Source organism: Lutra lutra, chromosome 4 (genome assembly GCF_902655055.1).
Source record: "Lutra lutra chromosome 4, mLutLut1.2, whole genome shotgun sequence".
Classification (NCBI taxonomy): domain Eukaryota; kingdom Metazoa; phylum Chordata; class Mammalia; order Carnivora; family Mustelidae; genus Lutra; species Lutra lutra.
Window position 1 is genome coordinate 173,244,890 of NC_062281.1, and position 19,154 is coordinate 173,264,043.

Consider the following 19,154-nt stretch of genomic DNA (forward strand, 5'->3'; position numbering starts at 1 on the left):
ATATTTTTATTTTCTTATTTTTACTTTTTAAAATGCATGTTCATTGCTTTTGCAATAATAAAATGTTATTTTTAATTTTAAAAATCCTAGCTTCATAAGGTTAATGAAGTCACAGATTTGTTTAAAGATTTTATTTATTCATTTGTGGGGGTACAGAAAGCACAAGCAATGGGGAGAGGGAGCAGGGAGCCCGATGCGGGGCTCGATCCCAGGACCCTGGGATCATGACCCAAGCCAAAGGCAGACACTTAACAGACTGAGCCACCCAGATGTCAGAAGGCAGAGATTTTGTCTGTTTTGCCCACTGCTGGATACCTAGCTCTGAGAAAAAGGGGCTGGCACATGGGTGCTCAGTCTGTATTTGCTAAAAACTAAGTCCAGAGCAATGCATGAAGAAATCACCCTCAGTGACCCATTGTCCTTTGAAGTTGAAAGGGGCTGATACAAAGGGAATAGAAGCATAATAGAACACAGATTTCAGAAAACATTCTTGCAGCAAGATGAACAGCAGAGTAATTCCAACGTCCCTGCCTTAGTAGCCTGCCAGAGCACTGAAGAGCAAATTCACTGAGATTTTCCCGACTGTTGACAGTCTAGTTCGAGTGGAAGTAGCTCTACTGCCCACCTTGCTCCCTTCCTTGAGGAGACTACAGATAGAGACTCAAAAGGGACACAGGGGACAGAGGATGGATAGCAGAAACTGGACCGAGATCCTACCAGGTAAGCATCAGAGAACCACCAGGACATGCAGAATCGCCACACGCAGTGGTCATTCTGACCTGGAGATCCAGATATCTTTAGTTTACATTGTCTCTGGCTCTTGACAAGACCGGTATATAAAAACATACTCGATTTTAAATGAACTAAAATGGATATTTTTAAAAAATTAATAAAAAATTTAAAAAACAGGGGTGCCTCGGTGGCTCAGTGGGTTAAAGCCTCTGCCTTCGGCTCGGGTCATGATCCCAGGGTCCTGGGATCGAAACCTGCATCGGGCTCTCTCCTCAGCAGGGGGCCTGCTTCCTCCTCTCTCTCTGCCTTCCTCTCTGCCTACTTATGATCTCCGTCTGCCAAATAAATAAAATCCTTTAAAAAAAATTTAGAAACCAAAATGGATATTCAAAAGAATATCTCCTACTTCACGGTCTCAAAGGAGAATGAAAATATATATTAAATGAGGCATTATGTGCAAAGTGAAATCATTAGGTTGGAAACATTTCCAACAGAGCAGAGTTGTAGAAAAAGATTTCCCTCAGTAAATTAAGATGATCCGAAAGCAGGTGAATGCACACGTTTCTTAAGAAGTAAAATGAGGAAAAGTCCTGTACGTACTGTGCGGAAATGGCTACTGAGGTGGTCCAGCCTGCTAAATCTCTTCCCACAGGCTTGACACGGGTAGGGTCTTTCCCCTGTATGGCAGCGAAGATGGCGCTTGAGGTCTGCTTTCCGCTTCACCACATGGGTGCAGTAGGGACACTTGAACCGCATCCTGGGCAGATCATCTGTCAGGAGACAGTTTGATTAAATCACTGGAAAGTTCACCACAACAGTTCTAATCTAACATCAAGAATCCCAAAGGAGTTGGTGAGTCGGATCTTGCAAAGGCAGGAGGAAAGGAGAAGGAAGAGATGTCATCAAGACTCCATTGTCCAGGGGTGCCTGGGTGGCTCAGGGGGTTAAAGCCTCTGCCTTCGGCTCAGGTCATGATCCCAGGGTTCTGGGATCAAGCCCCACATCGGGCTCTCTGCTCAGCAGGGAGCCTGCTTCCCTCGCTCTCTCTCTGCCTGCCTCTCTGCCTACTCTGTGATCTCTGGCAAATAAATAAATAAATAAATAAATAAATAAATAAATAAATAAGCTTTAAAAAAAAAAAAAAAGACTCCATTGTCCATGCACCCCTGAGTCCAGAACAGTAACGTGAGCATTTGAGAGATGTATAACGTTGGGGTAAATTTAGACTCTTGCCCTTGTCCTCTCATTCTGCGTTGTGGAGTCACTGGATTTGAAATGTAAAAAGGGAGTGCTGGACTTTAAAACTAGAGATTTAAAAAAAAAAAAAAAAGACAAGGGGCACCTGGGTGGCTCAGTGGGTTAAAGCCTCTGCCTTCTGCTCAGGTCAGGATCCCGGGGTCCTGGGATCGAGCCCCACATCGGGCTCTCTGCTCCGCAGGGAGCCTGCTTCCTCCCCCCTCTCTCTCTGCCTGCCTCTCTGCCTACTTGCGATTTCTCTCTCTCTGTCAAATAAATAAAATTAAAAAAAAAAAGACAAAAACAAAAGCAAAAGTGGAGGTACAACCCCAAAGTATTTCATATTATAGCTTTTAAGTGATGTGTTTTATTGACATATTTTTATCCCCTTGCCTCTACTTCCTGTACACTTGTAACACTTTTAAAGGGGAAAAACTGGGGCGCCTGGGTGGCTCAGTGGGTTAAGCCTCTGCCGTCAGCTCAGGTCATGATCTCAGGGTCCTGGGATCAAGCCCTGCATCAGGCTCTCTGCTCAGCAGGAAGCCTGCTTCCCCCTCTCTCTCTGTCTGCCTCTCTGCCTACTTCTGATCCCTCTCTCCCTCTGTCAAATACATAAATAAAATCTTAAAAAAAAAAAGGGGGAAAAACTGTCAAGGCTATTTAATTTTTTATTTTAAAACTCATGTATTCAAGGGGCGCCTGGCTGGCTGGCTCAGTCATTGGAGCACGTGATTCTGGATCTCCGCGGTGTGGATTTGAGCCGTACTTTGGGTGCAGAGATTAGTAAAAAAATATATATATATAAAGTTGAAAAAAATAAATAAAATAAAACTCATGTACTCAAGATATTAGTTTGGAGGCAAACTTCATCAATTTAATAGCCGTTAAATTCAGTGGTTCATTGTTGAAGTTAGGTTTGCATAACCTAGAATTATAAAAATACAGAACCCAAACAGAGAAAAGATCACTCTTGTGCTGTTTTAAAGTGGAACAAAGATTTCTCATTTTTGCTCTGATGATTTTGGTCAATGGTCAGAGCTTGGCAAGACTTTCAGTAAGCTCAGTGACAGGCTACAATTTCACGTATTTTCCAGTTAGTACTACGGGAAAATACAGTTGCCTCTTATTCTAAAGTATGTTATCTGCAACCAAATTATTTTTTTAAAAATTTATATGACAACAGAGGTAATGTGAATACTGACTGGCTATTTACTGATGTTAAGGAACTGTTAATTCGTTTAGGAACAATTATGGTATTATAGTGTTTTTCTTTATTTATTTATAAAAGATTTTATTTATTTATTTGGCAGACAGAGATCACAAGTAGGCAGAGAGGCAGGCAGAGGGAGAGGGAGAAGCAGGCTCCCTGCTGAGCAGGGAGCCCAATGTGGGGCTCAATCCCAGGACCCTGGGATCATGACCAGAGCCAAAGGCAGAGGCTTAACACACTGAGCTACCCAGGAGCCCCTATTTATTTTTTTTAAAGACAACTTTATTTTTATTTTTTTAAAGTAGGCTACATGCCTAACATTGGGCTTGAACTCACAACCCTGAGATCGAGTCGCATGTCCCATTCTGTTTTGGTATTTTTTTAGGGAAGTGGAGGAGCAGAAGGAGAGAAAGAATCTTAAGCAAGCTCCATGCCTAGCACTGGAATCGGATGTGGGGTTTGATCTCACAACCCTGAGATCATGACCTGGGCTGAAATCAGAGTCGGATGCTTAACTCACTGAGGCCCCCACCCCACCTTTTTTAAGACTACATTTTAGGAATTCATTCTCAAATATTTATAGATGAAAACTTATGACGTCTGCTATTTGCTTAAAAATAATAAAGGGAGGGGTGAGGAGTAACGATACGGATGAAACAATATTGGCAGTGAGTAGGAAGTTGTACAAACTGGGTAAGGGATACATGGAGATGAATTACACTATTCTCTTTCCTTTTGTGTATGTTTGAAATTTTCCTAAAATAAAAATAATTTTAAATATATAATCTGAATCTTATAATCTTCAGGTGTTTCATCTTATAATTTTCCTTTAAATTCACACGTAAGCTATTAAGCAAGTTTGCTACCTGATTAATTGGGGCAGAACTATATGACATGCATTTTTTTAAATAATTTTTAAAAATTTACTTATTTTGAGAGAGAGAGCATGAGTAGGGGGAAGGGCTGAAGGAGAGAGAGAATCTCAAGCAGACTGAGCTTGAGCTCTGAGCACAGAGTCTGATGTCATGGAGTCTTACATAGGGCTCGATCCCACAACTGTGGATCGCGACTTGAGCCAAAACTGAGTTGGCTGCTTAACGGACTGAGCCACCCAGGCCCTCCAGTATGACATGCATTTCTTTTTTTTTTTTTTTTAAGATTTTATTTATTTATTTGACAGACAGAGATCACAAGTAGGCAGAGACGCAGGCAGAGAGAGAGAGAGAGAGAAGCAGGCTCCCCGCTGAGCAGAGAGCCGGGTGCGGGGCTCGATCCCAGGATCCCAGGATCATGACCTGAGCCAAAGGCAGAGGCTTAACCCACTGAGCCACCCAGGCGCCCCATGACATGCATTTCTAATTCCTGTTCTCTACTACAGTCTTCTGATGGTAAGGGGTGGATTACTGAAACCAACACCTCCATAGTCTTTCTGCATTTTACTACTATCATAAAAATGAGATGTTTCCGGTTGTTGTTGCACACAGGATTACACAGGTGTTATGTTATGGGTTGTGTGTGGTTTTTAAATTATGTCTTTATATCTCAATAAAATCAGATGCAGTCCAGTTTTTTTAAGTCTTGGGTCTGTGAACCTTTGTAAATATGCATGAATGCTCTGTTTAACTTTTCTGTATAAAAATGCTCCTCCTGAGTAAATACTTGGAAAAAAAATATGTAATTTAAAGTAAAGATATGCATCTTAGGGATTGAGCCATTTAAAAAAAGAGCTATAGGGGCTTAACAGTAATCTAATCATCTGATGACACAGGTTGGGAAAATCTTTGGCTTTGAAATTCAGAACTCTATTGTTTTGACTGTTATTAAATTTATTCTTTTTTAAATTTTTTTTTAAAGTAAGCTCCATGCCCAATGTGGGGCGTGAACTCATGACCCTATGATCAGGAGTTATGTGCTCTACCAACTGAGCCAGCCAGGCACCCCTATCCAATACTATTTTTAATTAGAAATTTAAATTCATGTTTTATGAAATAAATTTGATTAGAGGAGAATGACTTTAAAAAAAAAAATTTTCACTTGGCTCAACTGCCCATAACACTTCAAAGTAAGGGCATGTTGAGATAGGATTGGTTTGTATAGTACAGGAGCCTTAGGACTCACTGAGGGGACTGATTTTTTTTTTTTTTTTTTTGATACCTGGAAAGCTTCTGGATGTGACATCAGATCCTGGACCATACGGATAGCCAACAGGCGTGGAGTCCATGTGAGCATCAATCTGTGCGTGTTCTTCAGATTGGGAAATGTGGCTGGAAGAATCTGAGGTTCGTGCTTCTCGTTTGCTGGACTTATAATGAGCGACTTCAGAAGGCTGTGACAACCTCAAATGTTTGGACTTTTTAATGGAGTCTTTCCTTTGTTCATGCTTGGCCAAAGGCTGTTGAGTATTCCTTTGGGAGGTTGGATGGTAATTATACTTACTCCAAGATTTCCCACTTATGACACCTGTTCCTTGATCTGCGCTCAGGTGAGAGTGCGGAGAACCGCTTTCTTCTTGCCAGCCGCCGCTATAAAAGGAGGAACGTTCTATACCATTAGAATTGGCGTCTTTATCGGAGAGACTGAAATAGCGATCTTTTTCTTTCTCACTGATGTCTAGCGAAGATTTAATAAAGGTCTTACATACGCTAATGACATCAGTCATCTGAAGGAAGCTGGCGGCTGACATCACTTCTATAACGTTCTGACCCGTGAGAGAGAGTTTGCCAGAATAGACGAAGTCCAGGATGACCGTAAAAGTGTCAGGGGAGAAGGCCTGAAATGTAGCTGTAGTTGGCTGACTTGTCTCCTTCGAATTCTGAGAAAGGAGCATTTTGAAGTAACCACTGCTAGCAAATAATACATTTCGATGTGCTTTGAAGACCTTCCCTTCCACCAGAATGCTGCAGTCACAGAAAACGTCTTGCCTGCGCTGCTCATTCAGTTGTTGCAGGAGGTGGGACTGGTGAGAGGAGATCTCCATTCTGGAGAGGAAAAGACACGTGGTTACCAGACCAAAGTGACATGGCTTTTCCCAGCAGAGTCAACCGAAATAACCATCAGAAACCTCTCTCTCGTCTCCATGGAAACCACTTTCTTCTTAGAGGACAGAGTCTCCAAGATGCAGAAAATCACTTAGTACTGTACTACGAGTTGTGTGGTTTTTGGACAGTGATTTGTTCAGTCACCAACCTTTACCGAGCATCTTCTATGATTCAGGCCTTCTGCTCCATTCCCTCCTTGATACCCATCCCCCAGCTAGCCCAACCCCCACCCACCTCCATCAACCCTCCGTTTGCCCTCTATCGTTAAGAGTCTCCTATGGCTTGTCTCCCTCTCTCTATTTTTTCTTCCCCCCCCTTAAAATATACCCAAATGTTCTAAATGTATGGTGGGGCTTGTAAGAAAATGAGAAATCCCGAGATGCCGGTGGTGGAGAAGGAGCAGAGCCGGAGCCCCAGTGTGGCTTCAGGTTTTTATCAGTAACAAGTTGGCGTCCTCTAGGGACCACGACCTTCATGAAGAAAAACTAGTGAACTTTGCCCATAAATCCCGGAAACACACAAAGTTTGTCTTTGCAGGGCCTTCACTGGGGAAATTAAAAAAAAAAAAAGTACCTAGGTGTGGGGTGCCTGGGTGGCTCAGTGGGTTAAAGCCTCCACTTTCAGCTCAGGTCATGATCTCAGGGTCCTGGGATCGAGCCCCACATCGGGCTTTCTGCTCAGCGAGGAGCTTGCTTCCCGAACCTCTCCCTCTGTCTGCCTCTCTGCCTACTTGTGATCTCTGTCAAATAAATAAATAAAATATTAAAAAAAAAAAGTACCTAAGTGAGCTAGCAGACCCAAGGTTGTGCTTTTTGAGGTTCTGGAATTCAAATTTATTCTACCTGTTTGGTGTGAGAAACCTCAAGGTGTAAATTTAATGTGGAAATTAGTCCTGGGTTGGTGGGGCTCCTGGGCTTTTGGCAGAAGGAAATGCACAACCGCTTGGGACAGGTGGTCCCAGGTCCCAAGCCAGGTGGGAAATGATCTCTGCTTAGACACAACTCAAAATCGTTCCCCTCTTCCTATAAAGTGGATCATTTCCAATATCATACCATCACGATGTCTATTATTTCCTATCTTAGAAACAAGCAAACAAAACCTCCCTTGATTTCACATGCACCTCTGGCTACAACTCATTTCATATATATATATATATATATATATATATATATATATTTTTTTTTTTTTTTTTTTTTAATTCTAAGTAAACTCTACACCACCCAGGGGACTTGAACTCAAGACCCTGTGATCAAAAGTCTCATGTTCTACCCACTAAGCCAGCCGGGTACCCCAGTTTACTACTCATTTCTCTGCTCCCTTCACACAAAATTCATTGAAAGAGGTTGTTTGTTTGTTTTAAGATTTTATCTATTTCTTTATTTGAGGGGGTAAGGGGTAGAGGAGGAAGGAGAGAGAGAGAACCTCAGGCAGATGCCACGCTGAGTGGGGAGCCCCACATGGGGCTGGATCCCACCACCCTGAGATCATGATCTGAGCCAAAATCAAGAGTTGGACCCTCCAGCGACTGAGCCCGGAAAGACTTTTTTGGTTTGCTTCTTCATTTGCTGTCTTCACTTCCCCCGTTCTCTTCTGATCAGCCTCCATCCCCATCCGTCACAATCATTTTTTTTTTAAAGATTTTATTTATTTATTTGACAGAGAGAGATCACAAGCAGGCAGAGAGGCAGGCAGAGAGACAGGAGGAAGCAGGCTCCCTGCTGAGCAGAGAGCCCGATGCGGGACTCGATCCCAGGACTCCGAGATCATGACCTGAGCCGAAGGCAGCGGCTTAACCCACTGAGCCACCCAGTCGCCCCGTCACAATCATTTTTTAAAAAGATCACTAGTAACTTGCATGTCAAATCCAATGGTCATTTCTTTGTCCTCATTTTACGCAGGCAGTGGGGTCACTGTCTTCACCCTAAAACACTCTCTTGACTTGATGCCCGGACACCTCTGCTCCCTGTTCTTCCCTGGCTGCCAGCCACTCCTTCTCAGTGTCCTCGGCTGGTCCTTCATCTTCCTAGCCTCCGAATGCTAGGGGACTCAGGACATGCTACGGCAAACTATGGCACCTTGGCATACTGAATATTTTGTAGGAGTTTGAGAAAACAGCAGAAGCAGAAAGGGCAGTCTGAACCCTCCTCCCTTCTCCCTGCAACTAAAATAACCCCCAGGTGAGAGGTGCCCTCCTTATACCCAGAGGAAAGAGCCTCCTTATCTCAGAAGATAAAGGGATGCTGAAGAGAATCTGAACAAACAGGCTTTGCCGAGCTTCCCTGGTTACTAAATTTATCTCACACCCCTTCACCTACCATATTCCTCGGTGACAGTCCACTTGTCGAGGAACCTAGCATAAAAATATACTCAGGCCTAACTGATACTTCGGCTCTTCATTTCCCGATAAAGGTGTCAGAGTAATGCGAAACTTCTATGGAGTCATTTTGTATGCATTTCTCACGCTAATGTGTCTGTGTCAGTTTAATTTCCAGACCCAGCCAGGAAGAAGGTGGAGGAAAAATTTTCCTCCCCTACTGCTGGAATGCCCCAGGCCTCAGGGCTCAGACCTCTTGCCTACTTACACCATTCCCTAGGTGAGCCCAGCTAGCCTCATAGTTTTAAATACCATCCCTGAGCTTATGACCCCACTAAGAAAGCCTTGAGAGGCTCCCCAGCCAGCCTCAAAGTTCTCATGACCTCAAAGGCCCTGCCTGATGTGCACCACCCGGTCCAGGTATCTCTCTGCCCTCATAGTCTCCTCTGCTCTATCCCTCCTACGCTGCATTCCAGCCACAAAGACCTCTGCTCATTCCTAACATTCAAGGCCTATTCCTGCCATGCTGCTTTTGTCCTTGCCAATCCTTCTGCTTGGGAATCTGCTCCTAGGGATACACGTAGCTCGCATTCTCACATTTTCAGGTCTCCATTGGAATGTACCCTTATCCGAGAGCCTTCCTTTACCATCCTATAGAATCACCCATTCTCTAGCCTTTTATTTGTTTGCTGTCTGTTTTCTCTGACTAGAATTTAAGGTACGAGAGCAGACACTTTGCCTGCTTTACTTATCTATTCCCAGCTCCTGGAGCAGCCCATGAGCACATGATACATGCTCCGTGTCGCTGAATGTGCATCAAACATGCTAAAACATACAAGGAAATGACTCTTCATAAAGAAGAATCAGCAGGTTGAACAAACAGGAGAAGCAAAACACCCACAATTTTAGAAAACAGAATAAAAATCTAATAGACTATAAACTAAGTATGTTTAAGAAGGTCAGAGAGAGAAAAGATATAAAGAGTAGCATGTAGCTTCTTAAAAATATTTTATTTTTCTTTACTTGAGAGAAAGACCGAGCCAGCACAAGCAGTGGGGACGGGCAGAGGTCGAGGGAGAAGCAGACTCCCTGCTGAGCAGAGAGCCCCATGTGGGACTTGATCCCAGGACCCTGAGATCATGACCTGAGCCGAAGGCAGAGGCTTAACTGACTGAGCCACCCAGGTGCCCCGAGAGTAGCATATAGTTATGAGCATAGACACTACAGCCAGGGAGCTCGATTTGGAATTCTGGCTCTACCACTTAATAGCTGCATGACCCTGGGTAATTTACTTAACCTCTGCATCCATTTCCTTATCTGTAAATTGGAACAAGAAATAGCTCTTATTTCACAGGATTATTGTGAGGGTAGAATGAGCTGTTGCACACATGGCACTCAAAGCTACGAGTAATAAGGACTTCATGAATGTTAGCCATTCTCCTTTTGCTTTGTCATTATCCACAAGAAAAGAAACTGGGGGCGGCGGGGGGCAGGGGAGAAGAGGTAGGTTTGAGGAGGAACCAAATAGATTGAATGTACAAAAAATATCATTAATGAGATTAAGACACTTCACGTTACAAGATGGTTGCCCCATCTGCAGCCTGATGTCCACATTCCTGGCAGGAAGAAGAGGAAAGGACAAAAGACAATTATCAACCCAGCCTGTCTTTTTTTTTTTTTTTTTTTAAATTCAGAGGGAAAAGAAGGTTTTCTGGAGCCTTACCAGGGGACTTATACTTGCAACTCAATAGCCAGAACCATATCACCTAGTATTTAAGTGTATCTCCCATTAATGTATATATATATCAATTACCACTTCTTGGTTTTGTCAGTCCTTAATATTTTTTTAAAGCTTTTATTTACTTATTTGACAGAGAGAGATCACAAGTAGGCAGAGAGGCAGGCAGAGAGAGAGGAAGGGAAGCAGGCTCCCTGCTGAGCAGAGAGCCTGACGCGGGGCTTAATTCCAGGACCCTGAGATCATGACCTGATCTGAAAGCAGAGGCTTTAACCTACTGAGCCACCCAGGTGCCCCTGTCAGTACTTAATATCATCAGACTTTTAAATTTTGCCAATCTTACAAATATGCAGTGGTTTGTCATTGCTTTTATTTGCGTGAACTGAACAATGAATGTGTACTATGATTCGGTGAACTGCTTGCTTGTTACAATGTTGGTTGGTTTTTTTTTTTAAGATTTTATTTATTTATTTGACAGAGAAAGAGAGAGAGGTCACAAGTAGGCAGAGAGACAGGCAGAGAGAGAGTGGGAAGCAGACTCCCTGCTGAGGAGAGAGCCCAATACGGGGCTCGATCCCAGGACCCTGGGACCATGACCTGATCTGAAGGCAGAGGCTTAACCCACTGAGCCACCCGTGCCCTTTGTCATTTTTTAAAAACATCTTAATTTTATCTTATTTTTTTTCAGTGTTCCAAGATTCATTGTTTATGTACCACATCCAGTGCTCCATGCCATACATGTCCTCCTTAATACCCACCACCAGGCTCACTCATCCCCTCGTCTCCCTCCACTCCAAACCCTCAGTTTGTTTCTCAGAGTCCACAATCTCTCATGCTTCGTCTCCCCCTCCGATTTCTCCCAATTCACTTCCCCTTTCCTTCTCCTAATGTCCTCCATGTTATTCCTTATGCTCCACAAGTAAGTGAAACCATATGATAATTGACTTTCTCTGCTTGACTTGTTTCACTCAGCATAATCTCCTCCAGTCCATGTTGATACAAAAGTTGGGTATTCCTCCTTTCTGATGGAGGCATAATACTCCATTGTACATATGGACCTTACAATACTGTTAACTAACACTGTATAACAATTAACTACAAAAAATAATTTTATAAGTATCTATTTAGCTCACAAGCCTGTGTGTTGGCTGATCTGGGTGGACTTGTTAGGAGAGCTCTGCTGATCTTGCCTGGGCCCAATCACACGCCTAGGAGTCAACCAATTCCAGGGTGGTTGTGTTACTACATGGTCTCATAGCTTCCTCCTGGGAACAGTTGGCTGGCCTGGCTGATTTCTTCTCATGACGATGCCAAAAGTACAAAAGACCAAGGGGAGATATGTGAAGCCTCTTAAGCCTCTTAAGGCTTGCAACTGGCACACTGTCACATCTACCCGACTGTAACAGTCTCAAGAAAATCACATGGCCAAAGGTAGAGTCAAGAGAAGAAGACCTGGGGTGCCTGGGTGACTCAGTGGGTTAAAGCCTCTGCCTTTGGCTCGGGTCATGATCCCAGGGTCCTGGGATCGAGCCCTGCATCGGGCTCTCTGCTCTGTGGAGGGCCTGCTTCCTCCTCTCTCTCTGCCTGCCTCCCTGCCTACTTGTGATCTCTCTCTCTGTCAAATGAATAAATAAAATCTTTAAAAAAATAAAATAAAATAAAATAAAATAAAAAAGAGAAGAAGACCTTTTCCCCTGTTAGTGGGAAGAACTGTGAAGTCACACAACAAAGGATGCGAATATTGGTAGCAGGTGATGAATGGTCACAATGATACTATCTACACAATATCCTTTCTTATTTTTCAAGTTGGGTTGTTTGTCTTTTTCTTATTTATTTATAGGTATCCTTTAAGTATCCAACATATTAATCCTTCATCAGGTATATGCTTTGCAAATATCTTCTCCAGTCTATGGTTTGATTTTTTTTTAAACTTTGTTTAGTGTGGTTTTCATTAAAAAGAAGATTTTAGTTTTAATACAGTCCAATTTATCAATCTACTAATGTGTTTTCTATAACTTGTTTAAGAAATTCCTTAGTCTTGGGGCGCCTGGGTGGCTCGTGGGTTAAAGCCTCTGCCTTTGGCTCGGGTCATGATCCCGGGGTCCTGGGATCGAGCCCCACATCAGGCTCTCTGCTCAGCGGGGAGCCTGCCTCCCCCCCTCTCTCTGCCTGTCTCCCTGCCTACCTGTGATCTGTCAAATAAATAAATAAAAATGTTAAAAAAAAAAAAAGAAATTCCTTAGTCTCGGGGTGCCTGGGTGGCTCAGTCACTAAGCGTCTGCCTTCGGCTCAGGTCATGATCTCAGGGTCCTGGAATCAAGCCCCGCATTGGGATCCCTGCTCAGTGGGGAGCCTGCTTCTCCCTCTCCCACTCCCCCTGCTTGTGTTCCCTTTCATGCTGTCACTCTCTCTGTGTCAAATAAATAAATAAAATCTTTTTTCCCCCAAGATTTTATTTATTTATTTGACAGAGAGAGAGAGAGGTCACAAGTAGGCAGAGAGGCAGGCAGAGAGAGAGGGGGAAGCAGGCTCCCCGCTGAGCAGCGAGCCCGATGCAGGGCTCAATCCTGAGATCATGACCTGAGCCGAAGGCAGAGGCTCAACCCACTGAGCCACCCAGGCGCCCCTGTAAATAAAATCTTAAAAAAAAAAAGAAAAAGAAAAAGAAATTCCTTAGTCTCAAGGACATAAAGATATTTTTTAAAGTTCTGTTTCTCACTTTTAGGGCTTTAATCCACTATTTATTTTGCATATCATATTCTAATTTTATTCATGCAGATACCCAATTTTTCTGGCACTATTTTTTTTTTAAGATTTTATTTATTTATTTGACAGAGATCACAAGTAGGCAGAGAGGAAGGCAGAGAGAGAGGGGGAAGCAGGCTCCCTGCCGAGCAGAGAGCCCAACACGGGGCTTGATCCCAGGACCCCAGGATCATGACCTGATCTGAAGGCAGAGGCTTAACCCACTGAGCCACACAGGCACCCCTTTGGCACTATTTTTGAACAGTCTATCCTTTCCCCATTAATCGGTAATACTGTCTCTGTCATACATCTAGTTTACATAAATTCATGGATCTACTTCTGAGCTTTTTGTTCAGTTCAGCTGGTCTGTTTGTCTATCTCTGGATCAATACTGCAAACTATTAATTACCAAACTTTTTTTTAAAATTTATTTATTTGAGAGAGAGAGAGAGATGGATCACAAGTAGGCAGGAAGGCAGGCAGAGAGAGAGGGGGAAGTAGGCTCCCTGCTGAGCAGAGAGCCTGATGCGGGACTTGATCCCAGGACCCTGAGATCATGACCCGGGCCGAAGGCAGAGGCTTAAGCCAATGAGCCATCCAGGCGCCCCTAATTACCAAACTTTAAAATGAATTCCCCCACTTAGTTCTTCAAATAACATTTAAAAAAAATTCTAATTGTTGCTTTCTTCTTCCATATAAATATTAGGATAACTTTATCAAGTTTCACTAAAAAGAGAAAAAATATATCTTATAGGCATTTATTTTGGAATTTAATTTATATATTAATTTATGGGAAAACTCACATCTTTATGATAGCGAGTCTTACCATACACGAACATGGGATAGTTCTCCACTTATTTAGGCCTTCTTTCATAGTCTTTAGCAATGTTTCCTTATTTTCTTTATTAAGATCTTGCATATTTTTGTTAGATTTATTTCTACTGCTCATCGGCTGAATGGAAATGCTCCCAAAATTTCACCATTAAGAATGATGTCTAGTACAGGTGTGTTTGATGGATATCCTTTTGTTTCCAATTTTCTAAAAATACTTATCATAAACGAGTGCTAAACTTTACTAAATGTTTACTTGGTATTATATTTTTTTCTTCTTAACCTGTATATTTATTTCCTGGGGCTACTGTAATAAAGTACCATAAACTGGGTGAATTCACACAGTAGAAATTTGTTGTCTCACAGTCTGGACGACAGATGTCTGAAATCAGGCTGTCAGCAGGGCCATCCTCTCTCTGAAACCTGTGAGAGAGGAACCCTTATTTGCTTATTCCTAGAGTCTAGTGTCCCCAGACGTTCTTTGGTTTGTGGCAGCAATACCCCAATCTTTGTCTCTATCTTCTTACGGTTGCCTTCTCTGTGTGTGTGTGTGTCTTCACAAGGAACTCTCTCCTTGTATCTTCATAGTTTCTTCTTATAAGGACACTAGTCATCTTGTACAGCCATTTTTTTTTTTTAAAAAGGAAGCTCTAGGCCTAATGTGGCACTTGAGCTCATTACCCCGAGATCAAGAGTCACATGCTCTATTGATTGAGCCAGCCAGGTGCCCCAGGACACGGGTCATTTTGGATTAAGGGCCCACCCTACTCCAATTTGACCTCCTCTTCACTAATTACATTTGCAACAACCTTATTTCCAAGTAAGGTACTGCAAGTTAGCACTTCAACGTATCTTTTGGGGGGAACACAATGCAACCCACAACAATCTGTTAAAATGGTATGTTACATTTTTTTGGGTGCTGAATGATCTTTGCATTCCTAGAATACTCTAATTCAGTCTTTACTTTTGTTTTTCTAGAGACTGAAAAGATAAAATGTTTTAATTTTTCAGTTCTCCAAAAATATGAGGTTGAACTAATAGTGGATTGAATACTGTCCCCTCAAAATTCAGGTTTACCTGCAATCTCAGAATGTAACCTTATTTGGAAACAGGGTCTTTGCAGAAGTAATTAGTTAAGATGAGGTCACTTGACTAAGGTGGGTCCTGTAGTCAATGACTGGTGTCCTTATAAGAAGAAGAGAGGACCCAGAATTACAAAAGCCTTCTGAAAGAACAGCTGGAGACTGGAGTCATGCAACCACTCGCCAAGAAAACATAATGCCCCCAGAAGCTGGGAGCCGTCTCCTCAAGAGCCTTCAAAGGGAACACAGCCCTGCCAACCCCTTGATTTCTGACTTCTAGCCTCCAGAACCAAGAGAATAAATTCCAGTTGTTTTAAGCAACCAGTTTAAGGTACTTTGTTGTAGCAGCCCTAGGATACTAAAACAAACTGCATGAAATTGCCAATATTCAACTGTTTCGACCAATAGAAATAGTAATTTCATATAGTTGACCTAAAATCTCAATTTCAAATGAACTGGTGAAAGGGAGAAGTATGTATTTCTGTATTAACAGAAGAATCCGTAGCTATTTAAAAGCTGTTATTTTCGGGGCGCCTGGGTGGTTCAGTGGGTTAAGCCGCTGCCTTCGGCTCAGGTCATGATCTCAGGGTCCTGGGATCGAGTCCCGCATCGGGCTCTCTGCTCAGCAGGGAACCTGCTTCCTCTTCTCTCTCTGTATGCCTCTCTGCCTGCTTGTGATCTCTGTCAAATAAATAAATAAAATTAAAAAAAAATAAAAGCTGTTATTTTCATTCTTTCAGTGGAGGTTTTTGTTTACCAGGCTATTATAAAATTTCCCTTTTGTTTACTCATTATTCTATTCTGACTCCTCCCTCTTCTCACTCAATACCATTTTCTGGTAATTACTCCCCAGGGTTGTTTGTTTTTTTTTTTTTAATTTTATTTATTTATTTGACACAGAGAGAGAGAGAGATCAAAGTAGGCAGAGCAGCAGGCAGAGAGAGAGGGGGAAGCAGGCTCCCTACTGAGCAGAGAGCCCGATGTGGGGCTCAATCCCAGGACCCTGAGATCATGACCTGAGCCGAAGGCAGAAGCTCAACTCACTGAGCCATCCAGGCGCCCCACTCCCCAGCTTTTCTTCTTCTTTTTTTTAATTTAGATTTTTTAAAAATTTCTTTATTTAACAGAGAGAGAGATCACAAGTAGGCAGAGAGGCAGGCAGAGAGAGAGGGGGAAACAGGCTCCCTGCTGAGCAGAGAGCCAGATGTGGGGCTCGATCCCAGGACTCTGAGATCATGAGCTGAGCCGAAGGCAGAGGCTTAACACACTGAGCCACCCAGGCGCCCCTCCCCAGCTTTTCTTAAGAGGATCACCCCATCACCTCTTTTAGTACTTAGGTCTGGGAGATACTGACTCGACTCATCACTCCAGAGACCAACCTATGGACCCAGACTTGACAAATCAGAGCACTGCGTTCCCATGGCCAGTTACTGGCTTAGAATGGATGCACCAAACAAAGGGAGCAAAGGAGGTTCAATTAAAGTGAACCCAGCATCTTTATTGGAGCAACCGGAAAAGAAGAGCTCTCCTAGAGCTATTTACTGTGGACGGACTGCCACCATGATGGAGACTTCATGAGAAAGGACCATCCCTGAGGAAAGCAGAGAGAAGAGAGAAAGTCCAGATCCACTGACATCATTTTGTTCCCTACGTTGGTCTTTTTTTTTTCTGTAAAGGGCCAGACAGGAAATATTTTAGGACTTGTAGGTATGAGATTATTATGTATAATAAATATGTATTTTGGACTTTGCCTATGGTTCCTGGTTCAGAGCTCCCCAAACCATTGTAATTTCCTAAGCAATAAGAGCAACAGGAGCCATCTTTTGTTCTAATATTTGGTCTTTCATCCTCAATTTCTGAAGTCACTTCAGAGCCATAGAGGTGCTATGGGTGCCTTGCTATTCACTGTAAGTCCCAATCGACCACAGCTGAATTTATGTTAATGAGGTGACTCCTGGAAGTCTCCTAAGATGCAGGGGTGGGGTGTGCAGGGAAACCAACCATTAGATTGGATTTATTAGACTTGAGAGTTGGTACTTTCAGTCCCTCCCCATGACCTCTGGAGAGAGGAGAGGAACTGGAGGTTGAATCAGTTACCAATGGCCAATAATTTAATCAATCACGCATATGTAATGAAGCCTCCATAAAACCCCAAAAGGACAGGGTTCTGAGAGCTTCCAGGTTGGTGAACCAGAACACATCCACTTGCTGGCCCCAAACTCCATGGGACAGAAGTTCCTACATTTGAAAGGACCTGGCCCTGTGTATCCCTTCATCTGGCTATTCATCTGTATCCTTTAATATCATTCGTAATGAACTGGTCATCTAGTGAGTAAACGGGTTTCCTTAGTTCTGTGAGCCACTCTAATCTAGCAAACTAATCGAACCCAAGGAGGAGGTCCTCTGATTTACAGCATCAGTGGTGCATAGGTGGTGACAACCTGGACCAGCGATGGGCACCTAAGTGGGACTGAGCCCTTAACCCGTGAATCGAAGCCATCTCCACGTAGACAGTGTCAGAACTGAGTTGAATTAGTGTTGGAGAATTGCTTCATTTGCAGGAAAAACCCACACATCATAGTGGGCCAGAGGTCCTTCTCATAACTCCTCAACCTCACCACCAGATTGCTCGATTCTGCCACTGTAGCACGAAAGCAGCCACAGACAATAGGAAAAGCAATGGGTGTGGCAGTGTTCCAATAAAGCTTTATTTACAAAAACAGCCACAGGTTGCCTTTTGCCAACACCAGCCCTAGTCCCAGCCATGCCTTCGGCTGTATCTACCTATCCTTGGACTTTTCAGTTACCTGACCCAATAAATGTCGTTTCTCTTAAGCCAATATGAATTGGCTTTCCTTTTGTTTGTAACCAGAGAATCCCAATTTATAAGTTATTTCTAAAGATTCTGAATTCTTTGATAACTTTCATCTAATTATTAGTGCAACTTTTCTTTAAAATCTACTCCTAACTCTGAAAGGAATCAAAGTTGGTTTCACAGAGGAATGATTCACTGATGTCCAAGACATTGCCCACTCTTTTTCAAATGAGAAAGTGTTATAAAAACACTAACTCTATTCTTAAAAGTTTTAGCGAAAAGTTAATTCCTTGGGGGAAAAAAATGGAACTTTTTTTTTTTTTTTTTAGTTTAAGTTTCAATAAGAATTTGCTTTCCAGGCAATTTATAGACGATTTGAGTGAGCATCAGTACTGTTCAGTGTTGCAAACAGTAGTCGCTGCGTGCAAATTCAAACAGGCACCTGAGAGTTGATAGTGGGAGGATGTTTAACAGTGAAAGCGAAGTGGGAAATTTGCTTTCGCTGTTAAACAAGACAGGAGAGACCTGAGCACTGCCTTTGACAAGCGGAAGGAGAAACAGAGGAACTCGGAAGAAGGCTGAGGCATGGGGGAATGACCAGCAGAACAGACCTTATCAAAGGGCAGTCACAGGACTATTACCTCAAGTGAAATGCCCACTGGCAGCTGAATTCCCAGTACCAGATACCGAGTCCCGAAAAAGAGGCTGTAATTCCAAGATAGGATTAAGAATAAGTTTAAGAGGCTTAATAAAAAGACTCTGAATAGATAAAAGGGAAAAGGCAATTCACACTCCAGTGGACACACACCAGGACCAAGACCAGGTAACACACGTACGGCAGGGAGAGCCAGAGAACCAACAGGGGTGACCCCAGGGTGTACAGGCGTGAGTACTGGCCGAGCGGAGGTCCCATCTGCTGCAATGGGAAAGACTAGGAGAGGAACCTGTGGGGACTAGTCTCTGCAGCTCACGTTTGGACACGGTTCCTGGGTCCTGTTATCCATCCAACAAAGATAAAGGGTGGGCAGTTGAATACATGAGTAGAATTGAGGAAATAGGTCCAGGCTGGGGATGTGAGACTGGGAATCAGCATTTGGATGGTATTTAAAGTCATGAAACTAGATGTGTCTACCAAAGGAGGCAGGCCACATGGAACAGAGGTGAGCCCCTCGCCCTGACAAAGATACCCGAGGAAAACCAGAAAGCTACCCTGGAAGTGAAGAAAGTGTTTCTTTCTTTTTTCTTTTCTTTCTTTCGTTTTCTTTTCTTTTCTTTCTTTCTTCCCTCCCTCCATCCCTCCCTTCTCCCTTTTCTTTCCTTCTTTCTTTCTTTCAAGATTTTATGTATTTACTTGTCAGAGAGACAGCGAGAGAGGGAACACAAGCAGGGGGAGTGGGAGAGGAAGAAACAGGC

At 43.1% G+C, this 19,154-nt stretch overlaps 1 protein-coding gene across 12 annotated transcripts in view; it reads right to left on the reverse strand.

Annotated features, from left to right (window-relative positions):
• ZBTB8A (zinc finger and BTB domain containing 8A) overlaps positions 1 to 19,154 on the reverse strand; it is a 66,883-nt gene that overhangs the window by 7,937 nt on the left and 39,792 nt on the right. For 6 of the 12 annotated variants that reach the window (XM_047728811.1, XM_047728817.1, XM_047728812.1 and 3 more), the window contains 3 exons: positions 11,402 to 11,563; positions 5,333 to 6,156; positions 1,333 to 1,502 (listed from right to left, as the gene is read on the reverse strand). In XM_047728811.1, the coding sequence (XP_047584767.1) occupies positions 1,333 to 1,502; positions 5,333 to 6,155 (993 nt within the window). In that variant the 5' untranslated portion in view covers position 6,156; positions 11,402 to 11,563. The remainder of the gene's footprint in view (positions 1 to 1,332; positions 1,503 to 5,332; positions 6,157 to 11,401; positions 11,564 to 19,154) is intronic. The other 6 variants (XM_047728821.1, XM_047728814.1, XM_047728818.1 and 3 more) reach the window with 3 other exon arrangements.